This window comes from Canis lupus, chromosome 5, assembly GCF_003254725.2.
Source record: "Canis lupus dingo isolate Sandy chromosome 5, ASM325472v2, whole genome shotgun sequence".
Lineage (NCBI taxonomy): Eukaryota > Metazoa > Chordata > Mammalia > Carnivora > Canidae > Canis > Canis lupus.
Genome location: NC_064247.1, coordinates 82,123,699 through 82,140,030, shown reverse-complemented (window position 1 = coordinate 82,140,030; position 16,332 = coordinate 82,123,699). Strand labels below are relative to the sequence as shown.

The following is a 16,332-nucleotide window of genomic DNA, read 5'->3' as shown; positions in this document are numbered from 1 at the left end:
TCGCTGTGTGGGTGATAATGAAGGGACAGGTAGGAAGAGCCAGTCCTTTGGTATTAGCCTCATGCTACAGACTGAGTGTGGTGGGTACTTCGAAAGAAGAAAAAGGCTCTTGGGTAGGCTAGGAAAACTTTATTATACTCCATGTATTCAGGGAGCTCATACAAGTACGTGTACACACACAGTCACACACACAGACACACACTTGCACACAGGCATGCACAGCTAATACTGTTGAGGGCACTGTCCACTGGGCACAGAGTGGCTCTGGGGTTGAGAAGAGGCCCCAAATTCTGCTGATCCCTCCTTACTCTCTAGTGTCTTGCACTGCAGGCTGGGGCCCAGATAGGTGTCCTGGAGGCAGTACCTTCACACCTCCAGGCCAGGACCTTTGCTCAGTCCCAGTGCCTGCACCAGGTCCTCTCCGAGCCCACTCTTCAATGTCCGTCTCACTGCAGGGACAGAGCAGGATTAGAGGAGGTTGATGGGGTTAAGATAGGTAGTGGGTGTTTGAGGAAGTACTCACAAGACTTGCGGTTGCCACGGGAACGCTTGCGTTCCCGAGCAGCTAAGGCACGAGGACTGCTCTTGGTCACTGACTGCACCAGCAGGTCCATGATCTCATCTGAAGTGTCACTGGGTAAACCGGAGCCTGGGGGTTCTTCTGGGGGTGCAGTGGACGGCCCCACTGCTGTAGGCATGACTGGAGAGCTGCTCTGGACCATGCCTAAGGGAGGCCAAATAGGGAATTCAGGTCAAGGCAGTCCCAAAGTTCATTGCCCTCACTCGCCACAGGTCCCACCTCTGCTGCGGCGGCTGTGTGTGGCATCTTCTGGCTTGCTGGTCAGCAGACTCTTCATGCTGGCGTGACTGTCGGCATCACCCCGTCCCGGCCCACTGCCCACAGCCACCGGGACAGATGGGTTGCTGGGGGCTTCCCCAGCCACACCTGAGAACTTCTCTGTCTGCAGAGAAGAGAAGGGTGACTTGGGAGCAGGGAAAGGAAACCATGGGGGTGGCAGTCCAAACCTGGAAGGGTACCCACCTCAGTAATCATGCGGCCCCGGGTCTTGTTGCGCTCACGGTACGTGGCCCGCTTCTGCTGCTGCTGCAGCACCCGTTCCCGGCAAGTCCGGTACTCCAGTGCAAACTCACGCAGCGTGTGGCAGAACTGCATGATGCGTACCTCACGAGCTGCCGGGGCTGTGTACCCCAGGTACAACAGGAAGGCATGGAACCTAGGCAGTTTAGGGTAGGGAGGGATGGTGAGTCCTGCTTGGGCTTTGAGGGATGGCGGCGGCGGTCCCACCTCTCTGGCCCATGTCCTCACCTGTTGCAGACACGGCGGTGCACTACCCGCAGCATGGCAACACGGCGGCCACAGTGGGCCAAGAAGTGGGTGAGGCGGGCACGCAGGGCTGGAGCCAGTTCATGCTTGGCCAAGCTCCGTAGGCTCTCCTCTGCTCCCCGGCTCCGACGCTCCAGCTGCCCCAGGTTCTCAGTCAGCTGCTCAAAGTCCACCTGGAAAAGCAGGGGGTACACATGCTGTCCCCCCACAGGAAGGCACCACCTGAGGCTGCCTCAGGCCAGCCAGCTTGGGCCCTAGGGACCCAGATAGCGAAGACCTGCTTCCTGCCCTCCAAAAAACTCATAGTCTTAATGCAGGAGACAGACAAGTCCATTTAATCTAATGGGGAACAGAGAAGCTTTCTTGGGGGAAGTGGTGGTTAAACGGAGACCCAAAGACAGTAAATAGAGGCCAATAGAGGAAAGCAGTGTTTCTAGCCAAGGACACAGCTCACGCCAACACCTCTAGCTGAGCACACTCTGGCACAACAGCCCAAACAGGGAGGAAAAGCCAACCCCAGGAAGCAGCACTCCCTCATTTCTGTGACTGGTCTTAGTCAAGCCTCTGGCTGGTGCTAACCTTGGCACAGCGGGTCAGGGCAGGGATTTCTGAGTAGAGGTCAGAGGAATCAGGCCGGGTCTGGAGCACCAAGGAGCAGAGATGGTGCAGCAGTGACTGTCGGCGCACTGTGTCCTTCACCTCTGATACCTTCTCTAGGTAGCTCAGCTCAAAGCCGCTGCTCTGAAAGGACATCAACTGAGCCTGGGCTCGGCTGACCCCAGAGCCCTGGGCTCTAGCCCTCATATGCTCCCCCTCACCTGGGAACCATTGAGGAAGTTGCCTACAGCCAGCAGGGTGGCCAGGATGCAGCGGAAGGTGGCATTTTGTATCAGCTGTTCCATGCCCACTTTCAGGTCAAATAGTGGCTCTGCGATTTCCTGGAGTGGAATATGAGGGACTCACACTACCTGGTCCTCATGCTCACCTGTCCCACTTCCTGCCCCACCTCATCATCCAAGTACCCGCTCCATGCTGTCATAGTCCAGCTTGAAGGCCCAGAGTTGTAGGCGGGCGGCCAGGCCCCCAATGGAGGCAAGGGTCATCAGGAAATTCTCAGCTGGGCCCAGGGGTATGTCAGGATTGGCCAGCTGGGCCTCCTCAATCTTCTGCCGCTCCTCCTCCGTGGGCATCATAGTCAGCAGTTTCTGAGGATGCAGTCACCACCCCACATAATCCCCTCAGTGCTGGCCTGAGGCTTCAGGCACTGGTTTCAACTCATCCCTAGGTCATTTGAGGAATCCCCAGGACCTGGGGACTGCTCTGTAGAGATACCAAACCCATGCCCACCACTGGAAGGACAGGAAATGCCCACTGACCAAAGGAGAGGGCCAGACCTCCCACCTCCCTCCCACACCCCAGCTGGTATCCCCACCTCAATGCCATCCTTGCTGACAGCAAACTCATCAAAGTTGAGCAGGGCAGCCTTAATGACATGCACAGGCGGCAGGGTGGTTAGACCAATGTTGATGGCATTGCTGCGCTTGGGGTCCAGCACCGTGGTCATTGTCCGGCGGCCCTCACCAGCTTTCTTTAAGGTTGAAGGGAAGGGTGTTAAGAGATTGGGAAAGGGACTCGCTGAGGCAACAATCTAAGAGGGCACTCTTAAAGCCCCCTTCTAAATGGCCAAATGAGGTCATCCCACAACCAGAGCTCTGGGATCTGTAAGGCCTTGTGATGAGCTTAGATTCTATTAGGGCTCTGCCAGTATCTTATTGAGAGACCTCAGAGAAGACTCAGTGCCTTTCTTTGCCTCAGTTCCCCCATGTGGGAAATGAGTGGTAGTTCAGATCCTTAAGCTCCTATTCCCTCTTGTCTCCACTGGGGTTACACAGCAGATGAGGGTGGGTTTACCTTGGAAGGCAGCACGTCCTTGGCGCGGGACTCAAACAGATGTTCCAGCCGGGCTGTGTCCACTGACACAGGTTCCAGTGAGGCCCACAGGGTGGGGCAGGGCCCAAAGCGGCTCCCAGAGCCTCCATGGCCTCCAGCCAGTTTTAGCTCCCGCCAGAAGAGTTTTACTGTCTTCCTCTTGGTGGGGAGGGGTAGGCCATCAGGTGCTGAGGGAGAAAGGGGGGCGGCCGGAGGTGGAGGTGGTGGGAGTGAACCTTTGATGGGTGGGGGAGGTGGGGGTGGAGGAGGCGGGGCGCCTCCAGAGAGCGCAGGCAGTGGAGGCGGTGGGGGTGGGACCCCTTTCACAGCCTCCACAGCCTCCACATTCAGTATGTCCTCGTCTTCATCCTCCCCCAGATCTGAGAAGTCCAGGTCTCCAATGCAGAGCTTGGGTACACGAAACTCCCGAATGGGCTCAGCCTTGGGGCTTGGCGGGGCCAGTGGCATTTTGGGCTCTGGCTCAAGGCTCCGCTGGGTCCGGAGCAGACCTCGTGGGGCAGGGCTCTCAGGTGTTCTGGGTGCAGGGCCCGGTTCTGGGGAGCTCCATAATTCCCGGGTATCTAAAAGAGAGAAGCAGCTGTCAGCCTCACGCCCTCTGTGTACCGACAGGGCAATGCGAGAAGACTCTGCCCCCCACCACTCACCTACGTGTCCATCAGCCTCATCGGGCATGGCTCCAGCCAATGTTTCTGCCCGGCCCTGGGCCAGTGCAGCCTGCTTCTCTGTTTCTGCTGCTGCCACATTCTCCAGGAACCGGGCTCTGGAGGGAGGCACTTGTCAGTGAGGGTGTCCGACACACGCCAGCCCAGGGTGGTATACATGCCTTGCTGGGCGCCTGGGCGCTGCTTCAGTTTGCAGGCACACACAAACACACGGGGAACAGTCCATGCACTGAGCAGACCCAGGACTTAGCCCCCAAGACCAGGCCCTGTTCAGTCCTCCATATCTGGGGAAGGTCACAGCCAACCCAGCATCCCCAGGTCAACAGAAGGGGAGAAGTTCTACTTAACATCTAACTTGCAACCTTGCTGCTGTTCATGTTCAGTGTCTTGATTCTAGACAAGGACCGTTAGAGCAGGGGAAGGGGATGGGGTCGGAGTGGGCACACCGGGCTGTCCCATGCCTGGAAGCTTCTGAGGGCTATGACCCAGGCTGAGAAAAGGGCCTGGTAAATAAGAGGCATTAACTTAAGGATTCCATATTTTCCTGACTAAGCTACCACAACAGGCACTTGGTTTATGTTGAAATAATGCAGGTGACTCAGTGTCTTTTTCAGCCTCTCCAGGCTCTGTTGGCCCTCAGTCCCGGCCCTTTCTTCAGTTCTAGGTTGCTCCTCTACCCCCACACCACACAGCACCCTGGATCCTCCCCTGCCATATTCCTGGGCTCCAGATTGGGAGTCCATGTCCTCTTTTCTGGTTGAAGCTGTCAAGGGTTCACTATTGAAGCACAGGGATCACTATGACCCCAATGAACTTCTCTACCCCTTGGGTAACGGGAGGCATAGGTCTCTGGGAGAGGATGGACCTGAGAGGTCCCCAGCTCTGGCTGTATAAGGCACATGGAACCCCCGCTGGGGGAAGCAACGCTGAAGCCCTGAGCACATGGCAGGCCTGGCAGGCTGGCCTCTGTACTTACTGCAGCCTGGCCTGCTCAGTAGGGGACTGAGGGACAGGTGGGCTCTCAGGGGCCCTGGGTGGGGGGACGAGAGGAAGAGATGGTAACTGTGGTGCCTGCTCCAATCCAGTTGCTTGTACCCACACAGAGCAGGGCAGGAATAGCAGGGGTTCCTTCCCAGCCCCAGTGGGAAGAGGAGGCATGGAGAAGGCAGGACATGAAACTGGAAATGGAAGGGAGAGACTGACATGAAGCAGGACAGGGTGCAGTAAGAGACAAAGGTGGAGCAGAACAAGAGAGCCAGGAGGTAGTGACAGAACAAAGGGGGCGAGGGGAGAGATGACAAAGGGGCAAGGACAGGCGGAATGCCAGAAAGATGAAGACAAGCAGCAAGAGGAAGAGGTCCAGTCAGAGCCGAACCCCAGCCCCCAGCAGTCACTTACCAAACAGGAGCAGTTTGGTGAAGTCTGGAAAGAAAGAGAAAGCACGCGTTTGGGCAGAGGAGTTTGGGCAGAGGAGGCCGAGGGCCTGTGGAGGGCTCAGAGTGGAGGGACAGCTGAAGAGAGGATGCTAGGGGCAGGCTCTATTTCCCTACTTACTTGTAGATGCTCCTCTCGCTGGTACTGTCAGCTGGGGGCCCCACGGAGATGGCAGGAAAGAGGTTCACTGAGGTACGGAGGCCAGAAGCAGGGTCCAAGGGGCTGGGAGCCTGGCCGCTGGACAGGGCAGGGCCAGTGGAGTAGGTGGAGATGACCGTTGAGACAGGGTCTGTGGGGCTGGAGGTGAGGCCTGTCGGTGAGGCGGGGCCTGCAGGGCTGGAGGCGGAGCCTGTTAACGCACAAGGCCACGGCAGGGGGATCCACCCCTCCACATGCCAAGGCGAGTTCTCTCTTACCCAGGCTCCTGGGAGCGCACAGGGCCGCCCCCGCCTTCTAGAGACCTGCGGCTCCTCTTGCCCTCCTCTGAAGAGGGCTTTCTGCGTTCCCGCCGCCCACCTACAGCGGCTTCCTCGATGTCTCCATCCTCCAACCGCAGGGCACTCTAGTGGAGATGGACCCAGATGTGAGCCGCATCAACGCACATAGGTAGGGTGGGGTGCTGGGGAACTGTGCCTCCTCCTTCTCTTCCAGCCGAGGCCAGATGGCCTAGCTCACCTCATAGAGCACAAGCTGTGTACGCAGGTCGAAGTCAGTGCCTGAGGTGCCCAAGAGGCGCTGGACCAGAGCCTCCATGCCCTGCTGCTCCAGTGCATCTGTCACATCATAGAAGGAGTCCTGGTCCGGGAGTGCTGCTAGGGTCTAGAGGGTGGGGATGGGAGGGCAAGACTAAGGCTGATGGAGTCTAGAAGTTAGGAGCCCTAGGGGTCCAGAATTAGCACCTGGTCTCCCCCCCAGCCCCCCCACCTTGTTGATGAGGGTGACTGTGTACACCAACAACTCAGGATCAGCACCATTCTTCTCCTCCAGGATGGATACCAGATTGGCCCAAGGAAGAGAGCCTGACACACAGAAAGGGGAGCAATGCAGAGATATACAGGAGAGAGGGCTCTGAGTGGTGGGGGAGGAAAGGACAGCCTCTCACCTGTAGAGCTGGCCACAGAGTTGACAGCTTGGATAAACAGCGGCACATTGTTCTCAGAGTATTCCACAAACACCAGCAGCAGCTTCAGGGCTGTCTTCACCACCAAGCGGGACTGGGGGGGGGGGGGGTATCACCACATATGAGTAATGGGGTTTGGGCCAGACTTGTGCCAGCTCCTGGTGCAGAGGCTAAGGACTTCTGGGACTGGACCCAGAGAGGAGAGTCTAGGCAGAAAGACCCTGGCCCCAGGCCCAGGTGTTGGAGTGCTTTCTAGGCTTAGAGGAGCCTCAGACTCTCCATTCCAGCCCACTTTGAAGAAAAGGAGACTGAGGATCAGAAAGAGTCAGTGGGAAAAGGGTACATGGCTGTGTGGAGGGCCACTTACCATGCTGGCACACAGCGTGTACAGCCACTGCACAGTCTCACTGTGGGCCACCACCCCCAGCATCCCATCCACAAAAAGCATCAGCTGACCTAGTGCTGGGGACACAGAGACAAGAAGAGGTCAATAAGCAGTCGCTGAAGGCAAGGGTCATGGGGGAGGGATGGGGCTAACCTCGGAGGATGTAGCTCTGGTAGTTGTGATCGGCAGCAGCACCCACACGGATCAGGCAACTCAGCCCCTCTGAGTGCACAAATTCAGGCACCAGGTCCTTGTCCTCCTGGAGGCACCATGGGGGAGTTTAAGCAGGGTTCAGGCTGGATGCCCACCCCCAGCCCACTTCTGGGCCTCACCTGGAAGATCTGCTTTAGTGAGAAGAGGGAGCGGCGGAGCTCAGGGCCACTGGAGCCATACAACTTTTCTGTAAGGGGTAGGTGGGCATGGAAACCTCAAGGGGGCACAGACATTCTCCTCTACTGGGACACAATCCCCCACCAAAGAATATTCTAGTACTCTTGAACCCCCAACCTCCTCCTCCACTCCCTGACTCTGGGCAACCCCCATCACGGTTTAGCTGCAGCATCAGCCCTGGCCCTGGAAGGAGAGGTCAGGATAGGAATGGGGAGGGGCCACACATCCTGTCTCCCATGTGCTTTGTCCACTGTTCTGCACAAGCCTGAAAGAAACTGAGCCAACAGGGCTGGGAGGGGATTCCTGGACTCTAATGCTCTCATATACTCACCCAAGATGGCATTGACCCTCACGGAGAGTTGAGTACGCAGGATGATCGTAGGCTTCCGCCCTTTGCTAGAATCAAGCAGCCTAGTCAGCAGTTTCCAGGCCATTCCTCAAGGTCCCTGCCCCCATACCAGGGCAGATAAAGACCACCCCACATGCCAACCCTGGCCCAACTCCTTCCTGCCCAAGATGGTTTGTGCAAACATAGGTATCTCAAGTATGTGGGGCAGCGCCCCCCCCCCTTTACATCCCAGGCATCAGGTAACACTGGCCACGCCTTGGGATTCCCCTGGCATAGTCCCCTGGGATGGCAGGAGGTGACCCACAGCCCAGGCTAGATAGATCAGGTGTCTTGGCTGCTGACACCTGAGCCAGCTCCTGGTGGAAGGAAAGGTGGGGGCCAGCCTTGCTTTCCCGGTCCCATCAGCTCTGACCTGATCTCTTCATAGAAGCCCTCCAGCATCTCCCGCTGCTCTTCCAGAGACAGCTCAGGGTCCAGGTAGTATCCAGAAGGAGACACTTGTAGGGCACAGTCCTCCAGCTAGGGGCAAACGGAACAGCTGTCAGGGCTGGGAAAGAGCAGCCGGGGTATGTACGGAGACCCCGTGACCTCCTCTCAGAGAGCGGTCAGATGGCTGAACATAGGGTGTACACTGCAGCCACACGTTCCTTCATGAACCATTTCTCACAGACCTACTATGTGCAATGCCCATCCACCTCAGGGGCCAAGCTTTTTTGACCTTTGTACATTGTAACATTGACCAGTGTACCTTGTAACACTTACCCATTCTATAGGTTTTAGATCAGGTAACGCTTTTTTGGAATGCTCTCCTGGACAACGATAGCCATTGCTATGCAACCCATTCCCTTCCATGTGTGAGGCCTTCCACACAGCATTATAATATCCTAGACACTAGTGTTCTTCCCCACAAACCATGAGTTCTCTAGGTTCAGGGACCGTGTCTGTCTTGCCCCATACTATATTTGCAGAGCCTAGCACAGTATTTGGCTCACAGTGAGTGCACACTAAACATTGTTGAGGTAACGAACATGAATAAGGAAGGGGCATAGAGAAAAGATGGGAGGAAGTTCTTGCCTTTGAGGAAGTTCACAGCCCTGGGGGTGATAAACTGCATTCACAAAGCATTCAAGCCCAGGAAGAAAGTGTTAGGAATACTGGTGAAAACCCAGCTGGGAGGGGTGTATGTGTGTGGCATGTCTCCCTGAATGGAGATGGTGAGGAGCCAGCAGGTAATCCATAGGCTGTCAGTCCCTCTGGGCTTCAGGGTCCTTGTCCTGCCCCAAGTGAGCTGGAACTCAGAGGCCTCCAAGGGGCCTATTAAAAACTAGGTTTTAGGGATGCCTGATGGCTCAGTGGCTGAGTGTCTGCCTTCGGCCCAGGGCGTGATCCTGGAGTCCCGGGATCAAGTCCTACATCAGTCCTACATGGAACCTGCTTCTCCCTCTGCCTGTGTCTCTGCCTCTCTCTGTATGTCTCTCATGAATAAATAAATAAAAATCTTTAAAATAAAAAATAAAAACTAGTTTTTAGGGTCTGACTCAGCCAGTCTACATTGGGTCCCTGAAACCTGCATTCATTGTACAAGGCACGCGTTCTATCCACGTGTCTGCTTCCTACATATCTCCACCACGCCCCCAGCTTGGCTCCCCTCCACCACCACCAGGCATGGCACTGGGCTTGAGAGTACCTGTAAAAAAAAAAAAAAAAAAGAGAGAGTACCTGTAGAGAGGCCTAGTGAAGTGACTCCAGAGAGTGTGAGGGCAGCACTGTGCCTCTCCCAGACACCTCCCCCATAGCACAGAGCCAGTATGTAGGGCTCAGCAAGGTCCCTTGAATTGCGGTCCTGTTCCTTGAGGTACCATGACCCAGGGAGAGCCTACCTCTGGAGAAACCCGGTGTTCTCTGGCTTCCATCTTACTGGGAAAGTCAATCCCATCATTTGTCCTGCTGTTCTGTCAGCCCTGCCCTGCGCTGGGCCCAGTCCAAGGGCTTCCAGCTGCTGTTGGTTCCCTGGGGGGGGGAAGGGAGTCCAACTCCTGCCCCTACCCATTTCTGCTTAGCACCCCTGCTCATGCCTGAGAGCCTGACCCAGCTCCTTCCTGGCAGTTCAGCCTTGAGGCCCGTGGGTGACACCCCCCGCCCCCAACCCTCTGCCCCGCCTTGCCTGGGACATGGGACATAGGACAAACACTCCAGCCTGTTCTCTGTCCCACTTCCTGCCTGGCTGCCTGCCCTCCCTTGGGCGCCTAGGGCGGGCCGGCCTCTCTCCCCTTGCTGGGAGCAGAGTCATCTTCCCCAGGCCCTACAGGGAGCGGGCCTGAGACAGGGGCAGCAAGGCCCCAGGGCTAGGGTACTTTGTTTTGGGCCAGCTCTGCTGAGGGCAGCCCCACATTCCTCCAGATCCCCTGCCCACATGGTGACTCAGCAGCCTGCCCAGCCCACCCCCTTCCAGGCACAGCTGCATCTCCTTCCACCTTGGGCTAGAGGATTCTGGGGACCCTAGAGAAAACATATCCACACACCCTGCCCCAGCCCCAGAGCAACAAATCCCTTCAGGGACCCTCTGAATCACACATATATAGAAGAGCTCACTCATTTAAACATTCATGAACAACGCTGGTTTTAGGTGAAGACATAGCAGGGATGGAGATACTGCTTCTGCTTTTCCTGCCTTCCAGCTCAGCTGGGGAAGCAGGCAGGCTTGCCTCAGAAAAAGGCCACAAATAAATGTAGAAGCACAACTGCCATGAGTGCTAAGAAAGGAGAGGGGTGGAGTGCGGTAAAGGTAAACACTGGAGGGGTGATCAGCTTATACTTGGTCTGACTTCCACACCCAGGTTCACGGAGCAATCTATACATATATATGCTTTGCTGGAGCACAGGTCCAAGAAGTACACCAACAGCTCGGACCCAGCAGGCTCTCTTACCCTCCTGCAAGTACATGTGGCATGTGCCAATCCCAAGTGAGCAGAGAATGGTCCTCTCCTTCCAGAATGCCTGCATGTATTTGGGGTAAGATCCTGAAGGCCAAGTGCTCTATCACCCAGCTTCCTCAGATGAGCAGAGTTAACCCCTTTCCCTCTATGGTGGCAGCAGTGGCCTCCTTCAGCCACTTCACTTGCCTTATCCTGCCAGGGCCCCATTTTGGGGAAGAAGTCCTGAGGTAACAGCTCAAAGCCTCCAGGATGGTACCCCCCCACCCCCCAACCCAGCTGCCTAGTCTTGGGTGGAGATGGGGGGCGGTGGGCTAAGGTAGCAAAGAACAGAGACTTCCTGCCAGCTGGGTAGTGCTTGTCCCTCACACCCCTGGTCCCTTCCTTGGGTCACCCTTGTGATAGCCAAACCTCTGGGGCTTGTTTCTCACACCCTGGGGCTGGGCCAGGCCAGAGTAAGCCTGAACCCTTGTGCCTGCTGACAGTCCTTAGGGTCAGCACAGGGCCAGTGTGGGCTCACATCCTTGATTGCCTCCTGGTTCTTGTCTTCCACGCTTCTCTGTGTCTGTCTTGGAGTGAGGTCCTCTCCATTCTTCCCAGGCCCAGCCCCTCCCTTCAGCATCCAGCCTACTTTTTCTCTTAGTTCTCTAGGCTCAGGCTTTTCTAATCGTCTAAGCCAACTCATTTCATATGGCTCTAAATTCAGGGCCAAACTTAGGGGACCATGGTGTCTACTCTCTAATATTTTTCATAACTACAAATCAGGTGAAAATAAGTACACCAGGGAGAGGGAAAGAAGATGGAAAAGAGGGTAGAACTATATGCTGAAAGACTGCTGCTTTAGGAAATAATTTTGCTAGCTGCTTTTTTTCTTCTGCTTTCCTATAAACATGAGACCCTTGGGGTGCCTGGCTGGCTTACTTGGAGGAGCATGCAACTATTGATCTTGGGGTTGTGAGTTTGAGCCCCATGTTGGGTGTAGAGATTACTTGAACAAACAAACTTTAAACATATGACCCTTCTTCTCCTATTATGTTGGGTTTCTTTTTTTTCTTTTAAGATTTTATTTACTTATTCACGAGGGACACAGAGAGAGGCAGAGACAGGAGAAGTGGGCTCCATGCAAGGAGCCTGATATGGGACTCGATCCCAGGACTCCGGGATCACACCCTGAGCTGAAGGCAGATGCTCAACCTCTGAGCCACCCAGGCGTCCCTATTTTGGGTTTCCAACTAGACCATGACTTCCTGGATGAGACACTATGGGTGGATCTTGAGGAGGGAAACCTATATTAGTTATGCCTCCTCTGTGTCACATACCAGGTTGCCTAGTTTGATTCTCCTGCTAATCTTTTTTTTTTTAAGTTTTTTTATGTAAATAATCTCTATGCCCAAAGTGGGGCTCAAACCCATGACCCTGAGATAAAGAGTCGAATGCTCTACCAACTGAGCCAGCCAGATGTCCCTTTCCTGACAATCGTTTTACAGATGAGGAAACCAAGGCTTAGAAACTCCATGAATATGCCCCAGGCTGCAGAACCAGTAATGGAACTGGGGCTAACTGACCTAGATCTTGGGTGGATGGACTGTGGAAGTGCTCCAGGGAACCCCTGAAGGGGAGGTGGAGGGAGGGCTGGAGCCTGTAGTGTTGCTAAGGGCTGAAGACCACCCCTCAGCTTTCCAGACTCTGCAAATACCTCAAACTGGTCCTCCCAGTTGTAGCAAGAGAACACAAATGAACACATACACATCATACATGCTAGGGTAACAGTGCCTACATCTGCAAGGACCTAGGTCCTAGGGTCCCTCACGAGGCTGCATCTCAGGTTCCCTAGCCCACAATGACCAGATAATTGGACATGGTGGCCCCAGGGAAAGCTGGGAGAAGGCCATGACTCACACCCACATCCCAATCTTCTCATTTCCCTAAAAGACCTCCATGTCAGGGGAATAAAGGGCTCAGTTCATCACCAGATCACCCCAACTTACCCTTAAGACTACTCTGAGACCCCTCCAGTTGGTCCCTGTCCCAGCAGGTCAGGTTCACCCATTAGCCCCCTTGCCACAACTGCTCCTGAGCAGTAAACTGAGGCTGGAGTAGAGAGGGTGCAAGGTCAGGAAACATTCCAGGAGAGTGCCACCCCTGTCCTCCTCTAATCTTTAGCCACAGTTGGGGAAACAGCAACTGGTGACAAATTTCCAGGGCTATCCCTGCTGCTAGAAGTAGGAGGCTCCTCGTGGCTTTGCATCAGGGTCAGAGCAGCACTCAGGTCTCTCTGCCCAGAGCCCAGGGAGAAGTCAGTGCTATTTCAGATGTGGCAGAACCTTTAGGTGTCAGAAAGGGGCTCCTGAGGCACTGCCCAGAAGAGCAAAAGGTAGCAGAGCTCTGGATAAAGAAGTGAAATGCAGGGTCAGAGGGCCAGGTTCTCCCCTGGGTAGGAGCAGGTCCCTGGGTTGGGAGAGGCTCGTGCACAGAGGGAAGACAGATTCTCCTCTATTTCCCTGGGGACACCAGGCATGGCCCAAGGCATTTCCAGGACCCTTCCCAACCCCCCTTACCCCTCCCACTCCCACCCAAGGCCAGGAGATGAGTCAGAGGCTGTGGCAAGGAGCTTCCTCCTAGACTGGGAGGAAATGAGCAAGGCCTTCTCAGATCTGAAAGCTCTAAACGGTTTAAAAAGGAAGCCCCCAGGGGAACTCTAGTGGCTAGGCCCAGTCCAATGGCGTGTGTGGGGTGGAGCCCCAGAGAGAAAGTGGGTTGGGCCTTTGTACATTCCCAGGGAGGGAGCAGGGTCCCCTAGAGATGTTGAAGGTCAGTGCCCAGAGTAGGAGGACAGATGTCATCATTTGACTGTGTCCTGTTCCTCTATTGGACAAATGCACTGAGGATAAAGTATTGAGTAGAGATCCCCTCCCTCTTATTTCTGCTCTAGGCCTGGGGTGGGAATGTCTGGGTTTCTGGGCTACCTCTCCCCTCTATCTTTCTGGGCTATGTAGGCAGGCTTGAGTCATGTCTATGCCCCTAGGGCATGTACTTATAGGACTAGGGGAGGAACCAGCTGTTGACATTTCCTGCAAGGAGAGCCCTGCTCCCCCTCTCTCAGCCCTCTGATGTCCCTGCCCCTACCCTATTCTCAGCCCTTCTTCCTCCAGCCTTCTATTCTGGGGCTGTGGTCACAGTTTATATTTGGGATGAGCACATCACAGTGTCTGACCATTGCTGGCAGAGCTGCCAGCCCCAGGGAATCCTGGCTACAGACACAGTGGTAACTCAGTGGCCACCAGCATATCCTGCCTGGGGGGGATATGGTAGTCCTCAGGTACACCAAGTGGGAGATCCTGAAGGTGGGGAGACAGGAATGTCTGGGTTTGGGAATACTTAACAAATTCTCCATCTGAGTTCTGTAGTGTCCTTAGCTAAGAAGTAGAGAACAGAGAGCAGAACACCTTGTGCAGCAGGGAGATGGGTCCCCAAATGCGGGGAAGAAACAACAGATGGTTCTTTCCTGTCGCTGACCTCCCATATCTGCCCCTAATTGGGAAGAGGGCTGTTAAGGCTAAATCCTGTCCAGGGTGCGCAGTAGGAAGAATACTGTTTTCTGTAATGCTCCAGGCTTATTTCAGCACCGGGAGGTCCAGGAGCCTGAAGGCAGGAACCTAGCCTCAGTTCAGCCACCCTCACTCTCCAGTGCCCATCCTGAATTGAAGGTGGCCTGGGGCTGGACGTGGCTTCTTCCAGGCCCACCTCAGTTTGTCTCTTTGAACAAGGCATGACAAAAGGGGCTCCATCAGCACCCTAAGGTGGGCAGCGTGCTGCAACCTTCAAGCCGTGGCCTTGAAGCCGGGGCTCTGCCCGGACACGCGCCACTCCCCCGGCCAATAATCTCACCAACTCTCCCGCCCGCGCTCGGAGGCGGGGCCGGCCCAAAGAGTGAGGAATGCAGGCTGGGGGCCCGGCGCCCGGGTCACATTCCAGGGGAGACCCCGGGCCTGGGGGGGGCAAGTTTGCGCAACTCGCCCCCCAGCTAAGGCTGGGAGCAGGGGAGGGCAACCCCCCCAAGGCTCTCTCCTTTTCCTCACCACTCGGTGCGTACTGGCTAACGGGGAACCTTGGGAAGTGGTAGTGCGCCTCCCAGAGTCCTGGTCCGGAAACCCAGCGCGCCGGAAAGGGCTGCCTGCAGGGGGCTGAGCGCAGGGAGCCAGAGGGGAGGTAGGGCCAACCATCTGGAAAAGGGCCTCTTGCAGCACTGTGCACGAGTAGGCTCCCGGACGCAGGCAAACTAGGGCAGGCTGGCGGTTTAAAATTAGCCCGGCCCGCCCCCTCCCTTCTCTAGTCGTGGGCCGGCGGCAGGGGGAGTACGGGATGGTGGGGGCGGTGACTCAAAGGGCTTTTCCACCAGTGCAACCACCGGCTCTCGGCGTGTTCCCGGCCGGGCCGCTCCCCGGGGACTCGCTTCACCCCGAGAAGTGTCTCCTCCACTGGCACTCCCAAGCCGGGCCCCCACCTACAGGGGCAACCCTCCGTCGGCAGGACCCAATCCAGTCTCCAGAAACCGCTGGGAGCTTTGGCCGCCCGCCCTGGCCCGCCCTGGGTCCGCCCCTCCTCCTGGTCCCGCCCCACCTCACCTGAAGCAGGTGGAAGCTGGTCTCGCCCCAGCTCCAACTTCTAGTCCGCTACCACCCAAACTTCTATCCTCACGTATCCAGATCGGTTACCCAGGCAGCCAGGCAGCGAGTGGACCCCGAACATCTCCCCAGGTGGGTCTCACTTCGAGGGGGCAGCCGGCAAGTTCCCATCTCCCTTCTTCAGCTTCCCTCAACTTGAGAGGCGTCCCGCGAAAGTGAGGCAGCGTGGACGTTGGGTCTCTAGCCCAAGGCTTTCCCGCGGGAGCGCCCTGCCCTCACTTCAGCCTCTCCCCGAGGGGTACCTCCCAAAGGCTTTCACGGCGCCATGAACCTCAGCCCTCAATCTTTCTCCAGGGCCCCTCACCTTCAGCGGCGCCGCCAGCAGGCGGTGCAGCGCGGGTATCTGCGCACCCAGGGGCAGCGCCCCGTCCAGGCTGCAGGTGGGGGCCCGGCGCGGCTCCGGGAAGTTGGCACAGGAGAAGGGGTCGGTGTCCTCCAAGTACTGCACCCGCACGGTCACCACTGATACCGGGTCCCCGTCTCCGCGGTCTTCCTCGCCCGCCATGGTTTGTCACTGGCTCGTGCCGCGCGCCTCCGGGAGAGTCGCGGCGTCGCCGCGGCGTCTATTCAACTAGCTCCACTGTCTGGGCCGGGTCGGACCGGACGCAGCTTGAGGAGGGGCGGAGCCAGGCGGGAGGCGGGGCCGAGGAGGGGGTGGAGCCAAGAGCAGTCCCTGAACGCGCCGGGGGCGGGGGCTGCCGGGGGCGGGGCTTGACGGGGGCGGGGCTCGCCTCCAGCCACTCAGAGGGCGCGATCGGGATCCCGTTAGTTCACTGGCTGTGCCGGCGGGAAAACCCGAGCTCGCGCCCCGCCTTCAAGAGCGTGCCCACAGGGCGGGGAGCTTTCCTTTGGGCTTGGGGGTGGTGAGGCTGCGTTCTTGTTGAGGGGTTATTCGGGCAGGTAGGGTGGCAATTTCTTCAGATAGTGGACGGCCAGGTCTCCCTGAGTTTAGGGACGAGATGGTCCTGATTCCTTCAGTTTGAAGGATGAAGTGGACGTGATTCCGTCATTTGGAAAAAGCAGGGAAATGAATCCCTCGCTCGTAGTTTGGAGCAAGAAGTGAAAATCGGTTCCACTCA

General features: G+C 56.6%; 1 protein-coding gene across 4 annotated transcripts; it reads right to left on the bottom strand.

The window, feature by feature from the left end:
- Positions 1-114: 114 nt before the first annotated feature.
- On the bottom strand, positions 115-15,869 carry FHOD1 (formin homology 2 domain containing 1). 4 transcript variants are annotated; one of them, XM_025426416.2, is made up of 24 exons: positions 15,558-15,869; positions 8,048-8,154; positions 7,618-7,682; positions 7,229-7,296; positions 7,050-7,155; positions 6,879-6,973; positions 6,494-6,605; positions 6,316-6,410; positions 6,067-6,210; positions 5,808-5,953; positions 5,512-5,727; positions 5,356-5,379; positions 4,934-4,987; positions 3,940-4,055; positions 3,257-3,855; positions 2,778-2,933; positions 2,368-2,550; positions 2,164-2,283; positions 1,925-2,086; positions 1,328-1,518; positions 1,043-1,235; positions 800-962; positions 524-724; positions 115-449 (listed from the first exon to the last, which is right to left on the bottom strand). In XM_025426416.2, exons 1-24 carry the CDS (start codon positions 15,756-15,758, stop codon positions 367-369), a joined length of 3,600 nt encoding a protein of 1,199 aa, XP_025282201.1. In that variant the 5' UTR covers positions 15,759-15,869; the 3' UTR covers positions 115-366. The 4 variants fall into 4 exon arrangements, with proteins under 4 accessions (XP_025282201.1, XP_025282198.1, XP_025282197.1 ...); XM_025426413.2 differs by lacking the exons at positions 4,934-4,987; positions 5,356-5,379 and having other exon boundaries at positions 5,512-5,688; XM_025426412.2 differs by lacking the exons at positions 4,934-4,987; positions 5,356-5,379 and having other exon boundaries at positions 15,558-15,868.
- Positions 15,870-16,332: the final 463 nt, after the last annotated feature.

Excerpts from the sequence above, each read along its gene's own strand:
- FHOD1 (XM_025426416.2), bottom strand. The coding sequence starts at position 15,758 with ATGGCGGGCGAGGAAGACCGCGGAGACGGGGACCCGGTATCAGTGGTG. Across the intron at positions 7,297-7,617 it reads GAGGGTCAATGCCATCTTGG|AAAAGTTGTATGGCTCCAGT; the intron begins GTGAGTATATGA and ends TACCCCTTACAG. Across the intron at positions 1,519-1,924 it reads CCCTGACCCGCTGTGCCAAG|GTGGACTTTGAGCAGCTGAC; the intron begins GTTAGCACCAGC and ends CTGCTTTTCCAG.